The following is a 25,000-nucleotide window of genomic DNA, read 5'->3' on the forward strand; positions in this document are numbered from 1 at the left end:
CCTGACCCCTCCCTCAATCCGGGTGGGCTCAGGGGTCGCCAGGATCCACCTGATCTCACCGGTCATAGGATCCACCGGTATGTCGGTCATCAGGCTCCACCCGATCCCACCTGTCATGGGATCCACCGGTATGTCGGTCATCAGGATCCACCCAATCCCACTGGTCATAGGATCCAGCAACCCGCCAGTCCTCAGGATCCACCCGATCCCACCGGTCATAGGATCCACCGGTATGTCGGTCATCAGGATCCACCCAATCCCACCGGTCATAGGATCCACCGGTATGTCGGTCATCAGGATCCACCCAATCCCACTTATCATAGGATCCAGCAACCCGCCATTCCTCAGGATCCACCCCAATCCCACCGGTCATAGGATCCACCAATCCGTCAGCCATCAGGGTCCACCCAATCCCACTGGTCATAGGATCCAGCGACCCACCAGTCCTCGGGATCCACCCGATCCCACCGGCCACAGGATCCGCCGGTCCACCGGTCATCAGACCCTCCCATCCCACCCGTCATAGGATCCACCGGTCCTCGAGATCTACCCGATCCTACCAGTCACAGGAGCCACCGAGCCCACTTCCCATAGAATCCGCGGTCCGTGGGCCATCGGGATCTACCCGGTCCCGTCTGTCGTGGGATCCGCGGGATCCGCTCACCTGGATGGCGGCCAGGGTGTCGCCGTAATCCTCACTGGCCACTAAGGTCATCTTCTCGTTGATCCAGGCTTCCTCTTCTTCCACATTGGCCACGAACTGCTGGTACTCCAGGGATTCCTCCAGCCGCTGGCCCCTGAGGGAGATCGAAAACGGGATCCGCTTCAAATCCGGATCCGAGCTTCTAGCCTTGGAGGCCGAGATCCTTTCGCGGATTCCACCCCCTCCCTTCTATTCTTCTCTGTCCAGATCCCTTCTATGAACCTCCTGTCCTCCGTTGAGATCCCTTCTGTGATCCTAGCCTGCTATCCTCCATTAAGATCCCTTCTACGATCCTATCCTTCCCTGTTGAGATCTCTTCGGATCCTATCTCCTGCTTGCCTCCGTTGAGATCTCTTCTATGATCCTATCTCCTTCTCCGTCAAGATCCCTTCTACAATCCTCCTATCATCTGTCGAGATCCCTTCTACGATCCTATATTATCCTAGTAGATCACTTCCAAAATCCTATCCTTCCTTGAGATCCCTTCTACGATCCTATCCCCTTCTACCCTTCTCCGTCAAGATCCCTTCTACAATCCTATCATCTGTCGAGATCCCTTCTATGATCCTCCTATCCTCCATTGAGATCCCTTCTACGATCCGATCACCTTTCCTCCGTCGAGATCCCATCTATTATCTCCTTCTACCCTCCGTTGAGATCCCATCTATTATCTCCTTCTACCCTCCGTCGAGATCCCTTCTGTGATCCTATCACCTGCTTTCCTACGTCAAGATCTCTTATAAGGTCCTATCTGATTCTATCCTTCTCTGTCAAGATCCCTTCTACGATTCTATATTCTCCTAGTAGATCCCTTCCAAAATCCTATCCTTCCTTGAGATCCCTTCTACGATCCAATCCCCTTCTATCCTTCTCTGTCAAGTTCCCTTCTACAATCCTGTCAAGATCCCTTCTGCAATTCTATCCTGTTGAGATCCCTTCTACGATCCTATCTCCTCCTATGAGATCCCTTCTACAATCCTATGCTCCGTCGAGATCCCTTCTACGATCCTGTCTCCTCCCTCGAGATCCCTTCCACACTCCTGTCTCCTCCTATGAGATCCCTTCTACAATCCTCCTATCCTCCATCAAGATCCCTTCTACGATCCTATCCCCTTCTATCCGTCTCCGTCAAGATCCCTTCTATGATCCTATCTCCTCCTATGAGATCCCTTCTATCCTCCATCAAGATCCCTTCTATGATCCTATCTCCTTCTATCCTTCTCCGTCAAGATCCCTTCTATGATCCTATCTCCTTCTATCCTTCTCCGTCAAGATCCCTTCTATGATCCTGTCCCCTTCTAGATCCCTTCTACGATCCTATCCTCTGTCAAGATCCCTTCTACAATCCTATCCCCTTCTACCCTTCTCTGTCAAGATCCCTTCTGCGATCCTATCTCCTTCTATCCTTCTCCGTCAAGATCCCTTCTACAATCCGATCTCCTCCTATGAGATCCCTTCTGCAATCCTACCATCTGTCAAGATCCCTTCTACAATTCCAGCTCCTCCTACGAGATCCCTTCTGCAATCCTATCCTCTGTCGAGATCCCTTTTACAATCCGATCACCTTCTATCCTCCGTCAAGATCCCTTCTATGATCCTAGCTCCTCTTATGAGATCCCTTCTACGATCCAATCCCCTTCTATCCTTCTCCGTCAAGATCCCTTCTATAATCCTCCTATCCTCCATCGAGATCCCTTCTATGATCCTATCTCCTCCGATCCTCCCTCAAGATCCCTTCTATCATGCTATCTCTTCCTATGAGATCCCTGCTACAATCCTATCCTCCCTCGAGATCCCTTCTATGATCCTATCTCCTCCAATCCTCCCTCAAGATCCCTTCTATGATGCTATCTCCTCCTATTAGATCCCCTTCTACAATCCTCTCCTCCCTCGAGATCCCTTCTTTGATCCTCATTCTATCCTTTCGAGATCTCTTCTACGATCCTCATTCTATCCTGTCGAGATCCCTTCTATGATGCTAACTGCTCCTATCCTCTGTCCACATGCCTTCTACGATCCCATCTTCTCCTATGAGATCCCTTCTACAATCCTATCCTTCATTGAGATCCCTTCGACAATCCTACCTCCTTCTATCCTTCTGTTGAGATCCCTTATACCATCCTATCACCTCCTATGAGATCCCTTCTATGATCCTATCCCCTTCTATCCTTCTCCGTCAAGATCTCTTCTACAATCCTATCCTTTGTCAAGATCCCTTCTACTATCCTATCTCCTCCCTTTAGATCCCTTCTACGATCCTATCTCCTCCTATGAGATCCCTTCTACAATCCTATCCTCCCTCGAGATCCCTTCTATGATCCTATCTCCTCCTATTCTCCATCCAGATCCCTTCTACAATCCAATCCCCAATCCTTCTCTGTTGAGATCCCTTCTACAATCCTCCTATCCTCCACCAAGATCCCTTCTACGATCCTAGCTCCTCCTATGAGATCCCTTTTACAATCCTATCCATTGAGATCCCTTCTAGGATCCTATCTCCTCCTATCCTCCGTCGAGATCCCTTCTACAATCCAATCCCCAATCCTTCTCTGTTGAGATCCCTTCTTCAATCCTCCTATCCTCCATCAAGATCCCTTCTACGATCCTATCTCCTCCTATGAGATCCCTTCTACTATCTTCCATCAAGATCCCTTCTACGATCCTATCCCCTTCTATCAGTCTCTGTCAAGATCCCTTCTACGATCCTATCTCCACCTATGAGATCCCTTCTACTCCTATCCTCCATCAAGATCCCTTCTACAATCCTACCCCCTTCTATCCTTCTCCATCAAGATCCCTTCCACAATCCGATCTCCTCCTATGAGATCCCTTCTGCAATCTACCATCTGTCAAGATCCCTTCTACAATTCCAGCTCCTCCTATTAGATCCCTTCTGCAATCCTACCTTCTGTCAAGATCCCTTCCACAATTCCAGCTCTTCCTATGAGATCCCTTCTGCAATCCTACCATCTGTCAAGATCCCTTCTACAATTCCAGCTCCTCCTATGAGATCCCTTCTGCAATCCTACCATCTGTCAAGATCCCTTCCACAATTCCAGCTCTTCCTATGAGATCCCTTCTGCAATCCTACCATCTGTCAAGATCCCTTCTACAATTCCAGCTCCTCCTATGAGATCCCTTCTGCAATCCTACCATCTGTCAAGATCCCTTCCACAATTCCAGCTCCTCCTATGAAATCCCTTCTGCAATCCTATCCTCTGTCGAGATCCCTTTTACAATCCCATCCCCTTCTATCGTCCGTCAAAAACCCTTCTAGGATCCTATCTCCTTCTATCCTTCTCCATCAAGATCTCTTCTACAATCCTCCTATCCTCCGAGATCCCTTCTACGATCCGATCACCTTCTATCCTCCGTCAAGATCCCTTCTACGATCCAATCCCTTCTATCCTTCTCCGTCAAGATCCCTTCTATAATCTCCTATCCTCCCTCGAGATCTCTTCTATGCTGCTATCTCCTCCTATGAGATCCCTGCTACACTCCTATCCTCCCTCGAGATCCCTTCTATCCTCAATCCTATCTCCTCCTATGAGATCCCTTCTACAATCCTATCCTCCCTCGAGATCCCTTCTTCGATCCTCATTCTATCCTTTCGAGATATCTTCTACGATCCCCATTCTATCCTGTTGAGATCCCTTCTACGATGCTAGCTGCTCCTATCCTCTGTCCAGATCCCTTCTACGATCCCATCTTCTCCTATGAGATCCCTTCTACAATCCTATTGTCAACAAAGATCCCTTCTACAATCCTACCTCCTTCTATCCTTCTGTTGAGATCCCTTATACCATCCTATCGCCTCCTATGAGATCCCTTCTACGATCCTATCCCCTTCTATCCTTCTCCGTCAAGATCCCTTCTACAATCCTATCCTCCCTCGAGATCCCTTCTACAATCCTCCTATCCTCCATCAAGATCCCTTCTATGATCTTGTCCCCTTCTATCCGTCTCCGTTGAGATCCCTTCTACGATCCTATCCTCTGTCAAGATCCCTTCTACGATCCTATCCCCTTCTACCCTTCTCTGTCAAGATCCCTTCTACAAGCTGATCTCCTATGAGATCCCTTCTGCAATCCTACCATCTGTCAAGATCCCTTCTATGATCCTAGCTCCTCCTATGAGATCCCTTCTACAATCCTATCCTCCGTTGAGATCCCTTCTAGGATCCTATCCTCCCTCGAGATCCCTTCTACGATCCTAGCTCCTCCTATGAGATCCCTTATACAATCCTCCTATCCTCCACCAAGATCCCTTCTATGATCCTAGCTCCTCCTATGAGATCCCTTCTACAATCCTATCTCCTTCGATCCTCCACCAGGATCCCTTCTACGATCCTAGCTCCTCCTATGAGATCCCTTCTACAATCCTCCTGTCCTCCACCAATATCCCTTCTATGATCCTAGCTATTCCTATGAGATCCCTTCTACAATCCTATCTCCTCCGATCCTCCATCAAGATCCCTTCTACAATCCTACCATCTGTCAAGATCCCTTCTATGATCCTAGCTCCTCCTATGAGATCCCTTCTACAATCCTATCCTCCGTTGAGATCCCTTCTAGGATCCTATCCTCCCTCGAGATCCCTTCTACGATCCTAGCTCCTCCTATGAGATCCCTTATACAATCCTCCTATCCTCCACCAAGATCCCTTCTACGATCCTAGCTCCTCCTATGAGATCCCTTCTACAATCCTATCTCCTTCGATCCTCCACCAGGATCCCTTCTACGATCCTAGCTCCTCCTATGAGATCCCTTCTACAATCCTCCTGTCCTCCACCAATATCCCTTCTATGATCCTAGCTATTCCTATGAGATCCCTTCTACAATCCTATCTCCTCCGATCCTCCATCAAGATCCCTTCTACAATCCTATCTCCTCCTATGAGATCCCTTCTACAATCCTAGCTCCTCCTATGAGATCCCTTCTACAATCCTATCTCCTCCTATGAGATCCCTTCTACAATCCTAGCTCCTATGAGATCCCTTCTACAATCCCATCTCCTCCTATGAGATCCCTTCTACAATCCTCCTATCCTCCATCAAGATCCCTTCTACGATCCTAGCTCCTCCTATGAGATTCCTTCTACAATCCTATCTCCTCTGATCCTCCCTCGAGATCCCTTCTATGGGGTGTCTCTTCAGATCCCCGTCAGGAAACAGGATCCCTTACTTACCTGGCGGCGGCCAGCCTCTTGAGCTCCTGCCAGTGATCCACAAAGTGAGCCAGTCTCTGCTGGATCTCCTCCTTGCCAATGGTGTTGTCATCAGAGAGCTTCTTCCCAGTGTCCAGAACGCCCTGGAAAATTATTATTAATTATTATTATTATTATTATTATTATTATTATTATTATTATTATTATTATTAATTGCTTAATTATTCGATTATTATTCAACGATTCAACAATTATTATTGAATAATTGAATGATTCAATCATTGAATAAGAAGTGAACATGAAGTGAACAATTATTGAATTAATCACTTATTCAATGATTGAATTATTCTTATTATTGATACTTCTTGCTTAATTATTCGATTATTATTCAACGATTCAACAATTATTATTGAATGATTGATTCAATCATTGAAGAAGTGAACAAGAAGTGAACAATTATTGAATTAATCACTTATTGAATAAGTGCTTAAATGATTAATTGATTAATTATTGAATTATTCACATCTTCAATGATTGAATCATTCAATTATTCAATAATAATGATGGAATATTTGAATAATAATTGAATAATAATCGAATAATTAAGCATAATCGAATCGAATAATGCTTATTCAATTACTGAATCGAATTATTCACTTATTCAATTCTTATTCAATTACTGAATCGAATTATTGAAGAATTATTGAATTATTATTATTATTAATACTTATTGCTTAATTATTCGATTATTATTCAACGATTCAACAATTATTATTGAATAATTGAATGATTCAATCATTGAAGAAGTGAAGAAGTGAACAAGAAGTGAACAATTATTGAATTAATCACTTATTCAATGATTGAATCATTCAATTATTCAATAATAATGATTGAATAATTGAATAATAATTGAATAATTAAGCATAATCGAATTGAATAATTCTTATTCAATTACTGAATCGAATTATTCACTTATTCAATTCTTATTCAATTTCTGAATCGAATTATTGAACAATTATTGAATTATTATTATTAATACTTATTGCTTAATTATTCGATTATTATTCAACGATTCAACAATTATTATTGAATAATTGAATGATTCAATCATTGAAGAAGCGAAGAAGTGAACAAGAAGTGAACAATTATTGAATTAATCACTTATTGAATAAGTGATTAATTGATTAATTATTGAATTATTCACTTATTCAATGATTGAATCATTCAATTATTCAATAATAATTATTGAATATTTGAATAATAATTGAATAATAATCAAATAATTAAGCATAATCGAATCGAATAATTCTAATTCAATTACTGAATCTAATTATTGAACAATTATTCACTTATTCAATTCTTATTCGATTACTGAATCATAATTATTGAACAATTACTTACTTATTCAATTAATTAACAATAATAATTAACAATAATTATTATCAACTGCCTATTTCAGTGACTAATTCTTCACTTATTCAATTGTTAACAATGATAATTAACAATAATAATTATTATCGACTGCCTATTTCAGTGACTAATTATTCACTTATTATTCAATTATTATTAACAATGTTAATTAACAATAATTATTATCAACTGCCTATTTCAATGAATCATTCTTTACTTATTCACTTATTATTCAATTATTATTCAATTTACTGAATGATAATTACTGAATAATTGAATAATTATTCACTCATTTATTCAATTATTAGTTATTAACAACAATAATAATTATTATCAACCGCCTATTTCAGACGCCATCATGACCGTCCCGCCCGCCGCCCGCCGATCTAGTTGATCCCCCGTTTTCCCCGGGGAGATCCCCGATCCAACCCGAGAACCAGAAACCGGGAGGGGCATCTGGGATCTAGTAGATCCCTCCCGTTCCAGGATCGGATCTCCAAGGCTGGGAATCGCCGCTGGGAATCCGGGAATCGGCGAGGGAGGAGCGGATCCGTTTGGTGACCCCGCGATGGGATCCACCGGATCACCGGATCCGCTTTGACCCACCTGGATGGCCGGTTCGTGGGCGGCCAACTCGGCCTCCAGCCGCTTGTGTTTCTTCCGCAGGTTTTGGACGCCGGTCAGATCCCGGCCGTAATCCTCCGAGCTGACGAGGAGCTTCTTCTCCCTGGGAAAAATCGGGGAAATAATAATAATAATAATAATAATAATAATAATAATAATAATAATAATAATAATAATAATATGATTAATAAGAATGATACAAAATTATTATACGAAATTAGACGAAAATATCGGGATGCCCAGTGCTTAATAATAATAATAATAATAATAGTATGAAATTATTATACAAAAAGATTGGGATGCCCAGTGCTTAATAATAATAATAATAATAATAATAATAAATGAAATTATTATATGATTATTATACAAAAAGATTGGGATGCCCAGTGCTAAATAATAACAATAATAATAATGATAATGATAATAATAATAATAATAATAATAATAATAGTAATAATAATAATAATAATAATAATAATAATAATAGTATGAAATTATTATACAGAAAAGATCAGGATGCCAAGTAATAAATAATAACAATAATTATTATTTGATTATTATACAAAAAGATCGGATTGTCCAGAGCTAATAATAATAATAATAATAATAATAATAATAATAATAATAATAATAAATGAAATTATTATATGATTATTATACAAAAAGATTGGGATGCCCAGTGCTAAATAATAACAATAATGATAATGATAATAATAATAATAATAATAATAATAATAATAATAATAATAATAATAATATACAGAAAAGATCAGGATGCCAAGTAATAAATAATAACTAATTATTATTTGATTATTGTACAAAAAGATCAGATTGTCCAGAGCCAATAATAATAATAATAATAATAATAATAATAATAATAATAATAATAATAATAAATGAAATTATTATATCATTATACAAAAAGATACAATAATCCCCCCAAGGGACCTACTTGATCCAGGATTCCTCGTCGTCCAGGATTAGTTTTAGGGTCAGGCTTTAGGATCAGGTTTCGGGTTCAGTTTGTAGGTTTCGGGTTTGGGATCCCGCGATCCGCCCCACCCTCCCAAGGGACCTACCTGATCCAGGATTCCTCGTCGTCCAGGATTAGTTTTAGGGTCAGGCTTTAGGATCAGGTTTCGGGTTCAGTTTGTAGGTTAGGCCTTGGGATCCCGCGATCCGCCCCCGCCCTCCCAAGGGACCTACTTGATCCAGGATTCCTCGTCGTCCAGGATTAGTTTAAGGGTCAGGCTTTAGGATCAGGTTTTGGGTTCAGTTTGTCAGTTAGGCTTTGGGATCCCGGCGATCCGCCCCACCCTCCCAAGAGACCTACTTGATCCAGGATTCCTCGTCGTCCAGGATTAGTTTTAGGGTCAGGTTTCGGGTTCAGTTTGCAGGTTAGGCTTTGGGATCCCGTGATCCGCCCCACCCTCCCAAGAGACCTACTTGATCCAGGATTCCTCGTCGTCCAGGATTAGTTTTAGGGTCAGGTTTCGGGTTCAGTTTGTAGGTTAGGCTTTGGGATCCCGGCGATCCGCCCCCGCCTTCCCCCCGCAAGGGACCTACTTGATCCAGGATTCCTCGTCGTCCATATCCCGGAAGAACTGGTGGAGGCGGTGGGATTCGTTCAGCTTGGCCCGCCGGGCGGCCGCCATGGCGGTGATCCGCTGGAATCTCCCGTTGACCGTCTCCCGCTTCTCCTTGACCTGGGAGGTGTCAAAGGCGCTGCTGGTCATCAGGCTGTCGGCCTGGAGGTTGAGATCCTTCAGGCGATCCTGCGGACGGGCGGGAGGGCGAAGGGTTAAGATTATAAGATAATAATAAATAAGATCCAAGAAAAGAAATCCAAAATAACAATCAATTAAAATCGACATCAAACGAACATGAAATCCAAACGAAGAATGAAATCCAAAATTAAATTAAAATAAATATAAAATAAAAATAAAATAAACATGAAATCCAAAGTAAAAATTAAATCTACAAATTTAATTCAATTTAATAAATCAGATCCAAGAAAAATAAATCCAAAATAACAATCAAATAAAATTGACATCAAACGAACATGAAATCCAAACGAAGAATGAAATCCAAAATTAAATTAAAATAAATATAAAATAAAAATAAAATAAACATGAAATCCAAAGTAAAAATGAAATCGACAATTTAATTAAATTTAATAAATCAGATCCAAGAAAAGAAATCCAAAATAACAATCAATTAAAATCGACATCAAACGAACATGAAATCCAAACGAAGAATGAAATCCAAAATTAAATGAAAATAAAATAAATATAAAATAAGAATAAAATAAACATGAAATCCAAAGTAAAAATGAAATCGACAATTTAATTCAATTTAATAAATCAGATCCAAGAAAAGAAATCCAAAATAACAATCAATTAAAATCGACATCAAACGAACATGAAATCCAAACTAAGAATGAAATCCAAAATTAAATTAAAATAAATATAAAATAAAAATAAAATAAACATGAAATCCAAAGTAAAAATGAAATCTACAAATTTAATTCAATTTAATAAATCAGATCCAAGAAAATAAATCCAAAATAACAATCAATTAAAATCGACATCAAACGAACATGAAATCCAAACTAAAAATGAAATCCAAAATTAAATTAAAATAAAATAAATATAAAATAAACATGAAATAAACATGAAATCCAAAGTAAAAATGAAATCTACAATTTAATTCAATTTAATAAATAAGATCCTTGAAAATAAATCCAAAATAACAATCGATTAAAATCGACATCAAATGAACATGAAATCCAAACGAAAAATGAAATCCAAAATTAAATTAAAATAAAATAAAAATAAAATAAAAATAAAATAAACATGAAATCCAAAGTAAAAATGAAATCGACAATTTAATTCAATTTAATAAATCAGATCCAAGAAAAGAAATCCAAGATAACAATCAAATAAAATCGAAATCAAATGAACATGAAATCCAAACTAAAAATGAAATCCAAAATTAAATGAAAATAAAATAAATATAAAATAAAAATAAAATAAACATGAAATCCAAACTAAAAATGAAATCCAAAATTAAATGAAAATAAAATAAATATAAAATAAAAATGAAATAAACATGAAATCCAAAGTAAAAATGAAATCTACAATTTAATTAAATTTAATAAATCAGATCCAAGAAAAGAAATCCAAAATAACAATCAATTAAAATCGACATCAAACGAACATGAAATCCAAACGAAGAATGAAATCCAAAATTAAATTAAAATAAAAAAATTAAAAAAAAATAAAATAAACATGAAATCCAAAGTAAAAATGAAATCTACAATTTAATTAAATTTAATAAATCAGATCCAAGAAAAGAAATCCAAAATAACAATCAATTAAAATCGACATCAAACGAACATGAAATCCAAACGAAGAATGAAATCCAAAATTAAATTAAAATAAAATAAATATAAAACAAAAATAAAATAAACATGAAATCCAAAGTAAAAACGAAATCTACAATTTAATTAAATTTAATAAATCAGATCCAAGAAAAGAAATCCAAAATAACAATCAATTAAAATCGACATCAAATGAACATGAAATCCAAAGTAAAAATGAAATCCAAAATTAAATGAAAATAAAATAAATATAAAATAAAAATGAAATAAACATGAAATCCAAAGTAAAAATGAAATCTACGATTTAATTAAATTTAATAAATCAGATCCAAGAAAAGAAATCCAAAATAACAATCAATTAAAATCGACATCAAACGAACATGAAATCCAAACGAAGAATGAAATCCAAAATTAAATTAAAATAAAATAAATATAAAATAAAAATGAAATAAACATGAAATCCAAACTAAAAATGAAATCCAAAATTAAATGAAAATAAAATAAATATAAAATAAAAATAAAATAAACATGAAATCCAAAGTAAAAATGAAATCTACAATTTAATTAAATTTAATAAATCAGATCCAAGAAAACAAATCCAAAATAACAATCGATTAAAATCGACATCAAACGAACATGAAATCCAAACGAAGAATGAAATCTAAAATGAAAATCGAATTCAATCAACATGAAATCCCAACTAAGAACGAAATTCAAAATGAAAATAAAATGAAATAAACAATAAATCCAAAAGAAAAACGAAAGAAAAACGAAATCCAAAATAAAATAAGATAAAATAAACATGAAATCCAAAGTAAAAATGAAATCTGCAATTTAATTAAATTTAATTTTCATCTAATGAGACAGCAAAGGGTTAAACAAGAAGACACTAGATTTAATTTAATTTAATTTTAAAATTAAGATTTTGATTCCGTTTCTAATTTTAAAATAAGATTTCTCTTTCTGGAAATTTAACACTATTTTAAAATTAAGATTTTGATTCCGTTTCTAATTTTAAAATTAGATTTCTGTTTCCGGAAATTTGGCACTATTTTAAAATTAAGATTTTGATTGCGTTTCTCATTTTAAAATAAGATTTCTCTTTCTGGAAATTTGGCACTATTTTAAAATTAAGATTTTGCACTATTTTAATTTAGCACCATTTTAAAATTAAGATTTTGATTCCGTTTCTAATTTTGAAATAAGATTTCTGTTTCCGGAAATTTAGCAGTATTTTAAAATGTAGATTTTGATTCCGTTTATAATTTTAAAATGAAGATTTCTGTTTCCGGAAATTTAGCACTATTTTAAAATTAAGATTTTGATTCCGTTTCTCATTTTAAAATAAGATTTCTGTTTCTGGAAATTTAGCACTATTTTAAAATTAAGATTTTGATTCCGTTTCTAATTTTAAAATAAAATTTTTCTTTCTGAAAATGCTGCACTATTTTAAAATGTAGATTTTGATTCCGTTTCTAATTATAAAATAAGATTTCTATTTCTGAAAATGCTGCACTATTTTAAAATTAAGATTTTGATTCCGTTTTTAATTTTAAAATTAGATTTCTCTTTCTGGAAATTTGGCACTATTTTAAAATTAAGATTTTGCACTATTTTAAAATTAAGATTTTGATTCCGTTTCTGATTATAAAATAAGATTTCTCTTTCTGGAAATTTAGCACTATTTTAAAATTAAGATTTTGATTCCGTTTCTGAAAATTTTGCACCTAACGTTTCTTGGAAGAAGTTATTTCCTATGGAAGATTATTATTTCCATTCCGTTTCGGAACAAATGGCACCTAAAATTCCTTCCAGAAAGATCTGGATGCCCAGCGCTAATAATAATAATAATAATAATAATAATAATAATAATAATGTACCTCATGGGCCGAAATATCGGCTTCCAGCAGCTGGTGTTTCTTCAGAAGGTTATTAACGGACGCCAGGTCTTTCCCATAATCCTCAGAGGCGAGCAGCGCTTCCACCTGGGGGAATAATAATTAGAATAATAATAATAATAATAATAATAATAATAATAATAATAATAATAATAATAATATAATAATAATAATAATAAAAGTTATTTACTTGATTCTGCCCACGCACCCATTTCCCCCAGCCTGAGATAAATTCAATTATTAATAATAATACTACTAATAATAATTTATTCTTCTCACACACACCCGTTTTCCCCAGCCAGAGAAAAATTCCAATAATAATAATAATAATAATAATGGTTATCTACTCGATTCTCCCCATTTTCTCCCACCCCGAGATAAATAATATAATATAATATAATATAATATAATATAATAATATAATATAATATAATATAATTAATATAATATAATATAATTAGATATTATAATACATTATACTATATTATAATAAAATACCATATATATATGATAATATATTATATTATTATATTATATATTTATATATTTTATTAAATATTAAGTTATATTAAATAAAGAATCAATTTTATTAGTGATAATCATTAATATGAATATTAATAATGGTTCTCTACTCGATTCTGCTCACCCTTCCCACCTCCCCCAGCCCGAGATAAATTCAATTAATACTAATAATGCTAAGAATAATGGTATTAATGGTATGAATGGTATGAATGGAATTTCTTGATTCCGCCCACCCACACCATTAATATTAATAATTAATAATATTAATAATAGTGATTCTACCTACCTCTGAAAGCCAGAAGTCAAAGTCTTTGATCCCGGTGTTGAAATTCTGCTGCTTATTGGCTTCTTTCAGACGGTGACTCTTCTCGGCCGACTTCTGAACGAGGAACTGCCATTGGTCAGCCAGGGCGGCCAATCGGGCCTGGAGGAGGGAGGGAGGGAGGAGAAGGGGATTGGTTGAGGGAAAGGGAATCTCTCTCGCCCCATAGCTGCCCCATAGCTGCCGTTTCCCCCCTTTTAAAAGGGAAATTCCCTTATTTATTAATTAACTAATTAATTAATCAATCAATCTTTATCCATTGATTGATTATCGACGATCTATGAGCCTGAACTGAAATGAAATGAAATCAAAGTATTTCCAATGTCATCCCCTCCGGTTTACAAGTGACGAAGCATCGAAATTTCAATAATAATAATTTTGGAGTGGCCAGATATACAAAACCCCCGAACGCTCCGCCCAGGAAGGAGAAACATCCAATCAGGAGACGCCATTCTCTTCAGAATGACGAGGGCTTTCATATGACAGGTCACATGACAGGCTTGTCCGCTTTTGGGAATTCAGGAACCCTAACAGAAGGAAATTTGCCACCCCGGGACCAGCAGGAGCAGACAGGCATAGCTAACAAAAACCTCCAAAGCTCCGCCCAGGAAGCAGACACATCCAAACAGGAAGTACCACTCTCTTCAGCACGATGTGGGCTTTCATATGACAGGTCACATGACAGGCTTGTCCACTTTAGGAAATTCAGGATCACTAGTAGAAATTAGAATGAAGATGAATGGGAGCAGACAGGCCTAGCTAACAAAAACCTCAAAATCTCCGCCCAGGAAGAAGATACATCCAAATAGGAAGTACCAATATTTTCGGAAGAACATGGGCTTTTATATGACAGGTCACAAGACAGGCTTGTCCGCTTTAGAGAATTCAGGATCACTAGTAGGCCAAGATACAGAAAAACCTCTAAAGCTCCGCCCAGGAAGCAGATACGTCCAATCAGGAGACGCCATTCTCTTTGGAACGCCGTGGGCTTTTATATGACAGGTCACATGACAGGCTTGTCCACTTTGGGAAATTCACAAACAGTAGCAGAAGCTAGGATGAGTGGATTGGCTAGGCCGGACTACACAAAAACCTCAAAAGCTCCACCCAGGAAGTAGATACATCCCAACAGGAAGTGCTGATAGTTTCAGAATGACATGGGCTTTTATATGATAGGTCACATGACAGGCTTGTCCACTTTAGGGAATTCGGGAACACTAGCAGAAACTAGGATGAATGGAAGCCAACAGGCCTGGCTACACAAACACCTCCAAAGCTCCGCCCAGGAAGAAGATACATCCAAACAGGAAGTACCAATATTTTCGGAAGGACATGGGCTTTTATATGACAGGTCACATGACAGGCTTGTCCACTTTGGGAAATTCAGGAACACTAACAGAAGGAAATTCGCCACGCCGGGACCAGCAGGAGAAGAGAGGCATAGCTACACAAAAACCTCCAAAGCTCCGCCCAGGAAGCAGACACATCCAAACAGGAAGTACCAATCTCTTCGGAATGACGAGGGCTTTCATATGACTCGTCACATGACAGGCTTGTCTGCTTTAGGAAATTCAGGAACACTAGTAGAAACTAGAATGAAGATGAATGGGAGCAGACAGGCCTAGCTAACAGAAACATCAAAAGCTCCGCCCAGGAAGCAGATGCGTCCAATCAGGAGACGCCATTCTCTTCGGAATGACGATGGCTTTCATATGACAGGTCACTTGACAGGCTTGTCTGCTTTAGGAAATTCAGGAACACTAGTAGAAACTAGAATGAAGATGAATGGGAGCAGACAGGCCTAGCTAACAGAAACATCAAAAGCTCCGCCCAGGAAGCAGATGCGTCCAATCAGGAGACGCCATTCTCTTCGGAATGACGATGGCTTTCATATGACAGGTCACTTGACAGGCTTGTCCACTTTAGGAAATTCAAGGACACTAGTAAGCCGAGCTGCACAAAAACCTCCAAAGCTCCGCCCAGGAAGCGGATGCACCCAAACAGGAAGTACCAATATTTTCGGAAGGACATGGGCTTTTATATGACAGGTCACATGACAGGCTTGTCCGCTTTGGGGAATTCACAAACAGTAGCAGAATCTAGGATGAGTGGATTGGCTAGGCCAGACTACAGAAAAACCTCAAAAGCTCCGTCCAGGAAGCAGACACATCCAAACAGGAAGTGCCAATCTTTTTGGAATGACGAGGGCTTTCATATGATAGGTCACATGACAGGCTTGTCCACTTTAGGGAATTCGGGAACACTAGTAGAAACTAGGATGAATGGAAGCCAACAGGCCTGGCTACACAAAAAACTCAAAAGCTCTGCCCAGGAAGAAGATACATCCAAACAGGAAGTACCAATATTTTCGGAAGGACATGGGCTTTTATATGACAGGTCACAAGACAGGCTTGTCCACTTTAGGAAATTCAGCATCACTAGTAGGCCGAGCTACACAAAAACCTCCAAAGCTCCACCCAGGAAGCGGATGCACCCAAACAGGAAGTACCAATCTCTTCGGAATGACAAGGGCTTTCATATGACAGGTCACTTGACAGGCTTGTCCGCTTTGGGGAATTCACAAACAGTAGCAGAATCTAGGATGAGTGGATTGGCTAGGCCAGACTACAGAAAAACCTCAAAAGCTCCGCCCAGGAAGCAGACACATCCAAACAGGAAGTGCCAATCTTTTTGGAATGACAAGGGCTTTCATATGATAGGTCACATGACAGGCTTGTCCACTTTAGGGAATTCGGGAACACTAGTAGAAACTAGGATGAATGGAAGCCAACAGGCCTGGCTACACAAAAAACTCAAAAGCTCTGCCCAGGAAGAAGATACATCCAAACAGGAAGTACCAATATTTTCGGAAGGACATGGGCTTTTATATGACAGGTCACATGACAGGCTTGTCCACTTTAGGAAATTCAAGGACACTAGTAAGCCGAGCTACACTAAAACCTCAAGAGCTCCGCCCAGGAAGAAGACACATCCAAACAGGAAGTACCAATATTTTCGGAAGGACATGGGCTTTTATATGACAGGTCACAAGACAGGCTTGTCTGCTTTAGAGAATTCAGGATCACTAGTAGGCCAAGATACAGAAAAACCTCTAAAGCTCCGCCCAGGAAGCAGATACGTCCAATCAGGAGACACCATTCTCTTTGGAACGCCGTGGGCTTTTATATGAAAGGTCACATGATCGGCTTATCTGCTTTAGGAAATTCACAAACAGTAGCAGAATCTAGGATGAGTGGATTGGCTACACAACAACCTCAAAAGCTCCACCCAGGAAATAGATACATCCCAACAGGAAGTGCTGAAAGTTTCAGAATGACTTGGGCTTTTATATGACAGGTCACATGACAGGCTTTAGGAAATTGGGGAAACCTAGGAGAAGGAAATTGCAGGAGCAGACAGGCCTGGCTACACGAAAACCTCCAAAGCTCCGCCCAGGAAGCAGCTACGTCCAATCAGGAAGCACCAATCTCTTCGGAATGACGAGGGCTTTCATATGACAGGTCACACGGCAGGCTTTACCGCGCAAACCCACCCACCTTGACGGCGTCCTCGCTCCCGGCGCAGGCCCCGCGCTCAATGAGGGAGTTGCCGACGTCGATGACGCTCCGGATCCGGTCGGCGTTGGCCTGTAGCTCCGCCTCAAAGGCCTGGTGTTTCTGGTGCTTGCTCTGGAAATAGGAAAAAAATGGCGCATGGGGCAAAATATTATTATTAAGAATAATAATATAGTATTATTTATTTTTTTAAATAATATTTTTTATTTACTTTTTATTTATTGACCCATTTATTATATATTACATTATATTACATTACATTACATTATTATATAATAATGTAATGTAATATAATGTAATGTAATATATAATAAATGGGTCAATAAATAAATAAATAAATAGTAAATAAATAAATTGATAAATAATACACAGGTTAACCAATAAGTAGCTTAATAGATTAATGAATAAAAACAGGTTGATAAAGAAATAAAAGCTTAATAAACCCACATAGGTTCATAAACAGGTTAGCAAATAGGTAGGTTAACAGATTAATGAATAAAAACAGGTTAATGAAGAAGTTAATAAAATAAAAAATATTTATTATTAATAAATAATTAATAAAAACAGGTTAACAGATAAGTTAATAAATAAGGTTAATCAATAAGTAGGTTAATAAGTAAGTAGGTTAACAGATTAATTAATAAAAACATGGTTAATAAACAAGTAGGTTAATAGATTAATAAAAAGAAATAAAAGGTTAATAAACCTTTTTTTATTTATTTAATTTATTAAATAAATTTAATTTATTATTTATTTATTTAATTTATTAAATGAATAAAAGGTTAATAAAACAGGTTTATAAAGAAGCAGGTTAATAAATAAACAAGTCGAAAAGGAAATGACTTAATGAAGGAACCGGTCAATAAATAGACAAACAGGTTAACGTCTTTATAGATCTCTGATCTATAAATATCAATTAAAAACGAAACAATTAAAAACGAAAGACGGACGGCGATGATGTCACTCAACGAGCGGAGGGAGAAACGAAAAAACGAGAGAGACGGACGAGCGAGCGAATGGGGGAAAAGAATAAGAAAAAGAATTGGAAATAATAAAAATAATAGTAAAATAATAAAGGAGAAATAAGAATAAAAGATTGGAAATAATAATAAGAAGAAAATAATAAGTGATAAAGAGGAATACAGAATAAAGGAGAATAAAATAATAAGGAATAATAAGAATAAAAGACTAAATAAATTAGAATAAAGGAATTGGACATAATCAGAATAAAATAGCAAAGAAGAAATCAGAATGAAAGAATCGGTAACCAGAATACAAATAAAATAAGAAAGAAGAATAAAATAATCGGTAATAATAAGAAAAGGAATAAAATAAGAAATGATAAATCAGAATAAAAGAATCGGAAAGAATAAAAATAAAAGGATAAATCAGAATCAAAGAATCAGAAATAGGAGTAAGAATGGAAGAATAAATAAGAAGAATAAAAGAGTCGGAAATAAGAAGAAGAAGAATAAAATAATATATAAGAATCGAAGAATAAAAGAAAATAAGAATAAAGAATAAGAAATAAGAAATAATAAGAAATAAATAATAAGATTAATAAGATTAAAAGAAGAATAACAGAATAAAGAATAAATCAGAATCGGAATAAATCAGAATAAAAAGAATAAGAAGGAATAAATAAAAATAAGAAGAAAATAATAAATAAGAAGAAGAAGAAGAAAAGAAGAAATAAAAATAAGAAGAAAATAATAAATAAGAAAAGAAGAAGAAGAAGAAAAGAAGAAATAAAAATAAGAATAAAATAATAAATAAGAAGAAAATAAGAAGAAGAAAAGAAGAAATAAAAATAAGAAGAAAATAATAAATAAGAAAATAAGAATAAGAAGAAAAGAAGAAATAAAAATAAGAAGAAAATAATAAATAAGAAGAAAATAAGAATAAGAAGAAAAGAAGAAATAAAAATAAGAATAAAAGAATAAATAAGAAGAAAATAAGAAGAAGAAGAAAAGAAGAAATAAAAATAAGAAGAAAATAATAAATAAGAAGAAAATAAGAAGAAGAAAAGAAGAAATAAAAAGAAGAATAAAATAATAAATAAGAAGAAAAGAAGAAGAAGAAGAAAAGAAGAAATAAAAATAAGAATAAAATAAGAATAAGAAGAAAAGAAGAAATGATAAATAAGAATAAAAGAATCAGAAACAATAATAAGAATAAAATAATATAGAAGAATCAAAGAAAAAAAAAATAAGAATAAAGAATAAATAAGAAGAATAAAATTAAAAGAAGAATAAGAATAAAGAAGAAATCAGAATCAGAATCAATAATAAGAATAAATAAGAAGAAGAAGAAGAAGAAGAAAAGAAGAAATAATAATAAAATAAGAATAAGAATAAATGATAAATCAGAATCAAAGAATCGGAAAGAATAAAAATAAAAGGATAAATCAGAATCAAAGAATCAGAAATAGGAGTAAGAATGGAAGAATAAATAAGAAGAATGAAAGAATCGGAAAGAAGAAGAAGAATAAAATAATATATAAGAATCGAAGAATAAAAGAAAATACTAAGAATAAATAATAAATAATAAGAAATAAATAAGAATAAATAATAAATAAGAAGAATAAGATTAAAAGAGTAATAAAAAATAAAGAATAAATCAGAATAAATCAGAATAAAAAGAGTAAGAATAAGAAGAACAAATAAGAATAAAAAGAAGAAGAAGAAGAAGAAAAGAATAAGAATAAATAAGAATAAGAAGAAAAGAATAAATAAGAATAAAATAATAAGAAGAAGAAGAATAAAAGAATAAATGATAAATCAGAATAAAAGAATCGGAAAGAATAAAAATAAAAGGATAAATAAATCAGAATCAAAGAATCAGAAATAGGAGTAAGAATGGAAGAATAAATAAGAAGAATGAAAGAATCGGAAAGAAGAAGAAGAATAAAATAATATATAAGAATTGAAGAATAAAAGAAAAGAATAAGAATAAGATTAAAAGAAAAAGAAAAGAGTAAAGAATAAATCAGAGTCAGAATAAATAAGAATAAAAAGAGTAAGAATAAGAAGAAAAGAATAAATAAGAATAAAAAGAGTAAGAATAAGAAAAGAATAAGAATAAAATAAGAATAAGAAGAAAAGAATTACGAATAAAATAAGAAAAAGAAGAAAATAAAATATTAGGAAGAAGAAAAGAATAAATAAGAATAAGAAGAGAAGAATAAATAAGAAGAAGAAAAGAATAAATTCTAAAAAGAATAAGAATAAATAAGAATAAAATAAGAAGAATAAAAGAATAAAGAAGAAGAAGAAGAAAAGAATAAATAAGAATAAAATAAGAAGAAAAGAATAAAATAAGAAGAATAAAAGAATAAATAAGAAGAAGAATAAAAGAATAAATAAGAATAAAATAAGAAGAAGAAAAGAAGAAGAAAAGAATAAAATCAGAAGAAAAGAAGAAGAAAAGAATAAATCAGAATAAAAGAAGAAGAAAAGAATAAAGAAGAATAAAAGAAAAAAATAAAAGAATAAATAAGAATAAAATAAGAAGAAAAGAAGAAAAGAAGAAGAATAAAAGAATAAATAAGAAGAAGAATAAAAGAATAAATAAGAATAAAATAAGAAGAAGAAAAGAAGAAGAAAAGAATAAAATCAGAAGAAAAGAATAAATAAGAAGAAAAGAAGAAAAGAATAAAATAAGAAGAATAAAAGAATAAATAAGAAAATCAGAAAAAGAAAAGAATAAATCAGAATAAAATCAGAAGAAGAAAAGAATAAATCAGAAGAAAAGAAGAAGAAAAGAAGAATAAAAGGATAAAATCAGAAGAAGAAGAAAAGAACAAATCAGAATAAAATCAGAAGAAGAAAAGAATAAAGAAGAAGAAGAATAAATCAGAATAAAAGAAGAAGAAAAGAATAAAGAAGAATAAAAGAAGAAGAAAAGAAGAAATAAGAAGAAGAATAAAAGAATAAATCAGAATAAAATCAGAAGAAGAAAAGAAGAAAAGAATAAAATCAGAAGAAGAAAAGAACAAATCAGAATAAAATCAGAATAATAAAAGAATAAATCAGAATAAAATCAGAAGAATAAAAGAATAAATAAGAAGAAGAATAAAAGAATAAATCAGAATAAAATCAGAAGAAGAAAAGAAGAAAAGAATAAAATCAGAAGAAGAAAAGAACAAATCAGAATAAAATCAGAATAATAAAAGAATAAATCAGAATAAAATCAGAAGAATAAAAGAATAAATAAGAAGAAGAATAAAAGAATAAATAAGAATAAAATAAGAAGAAGAAAATAAGAAGAAATCAGAAGAAGAAAAGAAGAAGAAAAGAAGAAGAAGAAAAGAAGAAAAGAAGAAGAAGAAAAGGCACAAAGCCGACTTCAGACCCACAAATAACAGAGAGACTTACCAGGAGTTTGGAAAGCTGGAAAGAGAGAGGGAAAGAAGAAAAGAAGAGAGAGAGATCAGGATCCGGTGCTCGGGATCCGGTGCCTGTCAACCCGGTGGGCGGGGGAGAGAAAAACGGAGGCCGCTTTCCCGGTTGGCCGGGAGCGGGGAGGGATCCGGCGGGGGAGGGATCTGGCGGGAGAAGGATCTGGTGGGGGGATCCGGCAGGAGAGGGATCTGGCAGGAGAGTGATGCGGCAGGAAAGGGATCTGGTGGGATGGGGAGGAACGGAGCCCGCTTTCTGGTCGGCCGGGAGCGGGGAGGGATCCAGCAGGAGAGGGATCTGGCGGGAAAGGGATCTGCTGGGATGGGGAGGAACGGAGCCCGCCTTCTGGTCGGCCGGGAGCGGGGAGGGATCCGGCAGGAGAGGGATCTGGCGGGAAAGGGATCTGCTGGGATGGGGAGGAACGGAGCCCGCTTTCTGGTTGGCCGGGAGCGGGGAGGGATCCGGCAGGAGAGGGATCTGGCGGGAAAGGGATCTGCTGGGATGGGGAGGAACGGAGCCCGCTTTCTGGTTGGCCGGGAGCGGGGAGGGATCGGGGGAGAGTGATGCGGCAGGGAAGGGATCTGGCAGGAGAGGGATCCGGCGGGAGAGGGAACCAGTGGCAACGGGGAGAAACGGAGTGCGTTTTCTGGTTGGCCGGAAGCGGAGAGGGATCCGGTGGGAGAGGGATCCGGCGGGGGAGGGATCTGGCAGGAGAGTGATGCGGCAGGAAAGGGATCTGGTGGAATGGGGAGGAACGGAGCCCGCTTTCTGGTCGGCCGGGAGCGGGAAGGGATCCAGCAGGAGAGGGATCTGGTGGGAGAGGGATCTGCTGGAATGGGGAGAAATGGAGCCTGCTTTCTGGTTGGCCGGGAGCGGGAAGGGATCCAGCAGGAGAGGGATCTGGCGGGAAAGGGATCTGCTGGAATGGGGAGAAATGGAGCCCGCTTTCTGGTTGGCTGGGAGCGGGGAGGGATCCGGGGAGGGATCCGGCAGGAAAGGGATCTGGTGGGAAAGGGATCCGGTGGGAACGGGGAGAAACAGAGCCCGCTTTCTGGTTGGCTGGGAGCGGAGAGGGATCCGGGGGTAGAGTGATGTGGCAGATAAGGGATCTGGCAGGAGAGGGATCTGGCGGGAGAGGGAACCAGTGGCAACGGGGAGAAACGGAGCGCGTTTTCTGGTTGGCCGGGAGCGGAGAGGGATCCGGGGAGAGTGATGCGGCAGGGAAGGGATCTGGCAGGAGAGGGATCTGGCGGGAAAGGGATCTGGTGGGATGGGGAGGAACGGAGCCCGCTTTCTGGTCGGCCAGGAGCGGGGAGGGATCCAGCAGGAGAGGGATCTGGCGGGAAAGGGATCTGCTGGGATGGGGAGGAACGGAGCCCGCTTTCTGGTTGGCTGGGAGCGGGGAGGGATCCGGGGAGTGATCTGGCAGGAAAGGGATCTGGCGGGAAAGGGATCCGGTGGGAACGGGGAGAAGCAGAGCCCGCTTTCTGGTTGGCTGGGAGCGGAGAGGGATCCGGGGGAGAGTGGTGCGGCAGGAAAGGGATCTGGCAGGAGAGGGATCTGGCGGGAGAGGGAACCAGTGGCAACGGGGAGAAACGGAGCACGTTTTCTGGTTGGCCGGAAGCGGAGAGGGATCCGGCAGGAGAGGGATCCGGTGGGGAAGGGATCTGGTGGGAGAGGGATCCGGTAGGATCCGGGGAGTGATGCAGCAGGAAAGGGATCCGGTGGGAACGGGGAGAAACAGAGCCCACTTTCTGGTTGGCCGGGAGGAGGAAGGGATTCGGCGGGGGAGAGTGATGCGGTGGGAAAGGGATCTGGCTGGAAAGGGATCTGGTGGAATGGGGAGAAAAACGGAGGCTGCTTTCTGGTTGGCCGGGAGCAGAGAGGGATCTGGCGGGAGAAGGATCCGGCGGGAAGGGATCTGGCAGGAGAGGGATGCGGCGGGGGAGGGATGCAGCAGGAGATGGATCCCGGGGAATTCCCTTAGGGGAGTTGGGATCAGGCTGCCTGGTGGATCCCGGCGGATCGGCCGGCAGATCTCCCCACGGCAGCTGGTTCTCTGCCCTCTGGGCCAATCCGTGTGGGTCACACAAGGGAGGAGAGAGCAGGGAGATCGGGTCCTGAGGGATCCAGTTCCGTGGCATCTGGTCCTGGGGATCCAGTACTGGGGATTCTGGTCCAGAGGGATCTGGTCCCGAAGGATTCGGTCCCGGGGATTGTGGTCCCGGGGATCTGATCCCGAAGGATCCGGTCCCGGGGATGCGGTCTGGAAGAATCCAGTCCAGGGGAATCTGGTCCAGTGGGATCTGGTCCAAAAGGATCTGGTCCAGGGATATCCGGTCTTCACATTAACATTATTATTATTATTTGATTATTAGGATCTCCCACCTGGATGTTGGTCGGATCCTTGTAGGATTCTCATCATCCTAATAATCCTCTAATAATCCTCTAATAATCCTCTAATAATCTAACAATAATCCAACATACAAGCATCTAATCATCCTAATATTCGTCTAATAATGATCTAATAATCCCTCCTTCTCAGGATCCCTCACCTGGATGTTGGTGGGATCCTTGTAGGATTCTCATCATCCTAATAATCCCCTAATAATCCTCTAATAATCCTCTAATAATCCCCTAATAATCCTCTAATAATCTAACAATATTCCAACATACAACTATCTAATCATCCTAATATTGGTCTAATAATGATCTAATAATCCCTCATTCTTAGGATCCCACACCTGGATGTTGCTGGGATCCTTGTTTTATTCATCATCCTAATAATCCTCTAATAATCTAACAATATTCCAACATACAACCATCTAATCATCCTAATATTCGTCTAATAATGATCTAATAATCCCTCCTTCTCAGGATCCCTCACCTGGATGTTGGTCGGATCCTTGAGGGATTCTAACCATCCTAATAATCCCCTAATAATCCTAATAATCATCTAATAATCTAACAATAACCTAACATAACCGCCTAATAACCC

General features: G+C 37.6%; 1 protein-coding gene across 1 annotated transcript in view; it reads right to left on the bottom strand.

The window, feature by feature from the left end:
• SPTAN1 (spectrin alpha, non-erythrocytic 1) overlaps positions 1-25,000 on the bottom strand; it is a 228,594-nt gene that overhangs the window by 58,462 nt on the left and 145,132 nt on the right. Inside the window, exons 35-42 of the mRNA XM_081898017.1 lie at positions 21,979-21,993; positions 17,585-17,716; positions 13,992-14,129; positions 13,166-13,270; positions 9,470-9,678; positions 7,886-8,006; positions 5,891-6,012; positions 665-797 (exon numbers count right to left, since the gene is read on the bottom strand). Coding sequence (XP_081754143.1) covers positions 665-797; positions 5,891-6,012; positions 7,886-8,006; positions 9,470-9,678; positions 13,166-13,270; positions 13,992-14,129; positions 17,585-17,716; positions 21,979-21,993 — 975 coding nt within the window. The remainder of the gene's footprint in view (positions 1-664; positions 798-5,890; positions 6,013-7,885; positions 8,007-9,469; positions 9,679-13,165; positions 13,271-13,991; positions 14,130-17,584; positions 17,717-21,978; positions 21,994-25,000) is intronic.

The sequence above is a fragment of the Podarcis melisellensis genome, assembly GCF_964234715.1.
Source record: "Podarcis melisellensis genome assembly, chromosome: Z".
NCBI classification, from domain to species: domain Eukaryota; kingdom Metazoa; phylum Chordata; class Lepidosauria; order Squamata; family Lacertidae; genus Podarcis; species Podarcis melisellensis.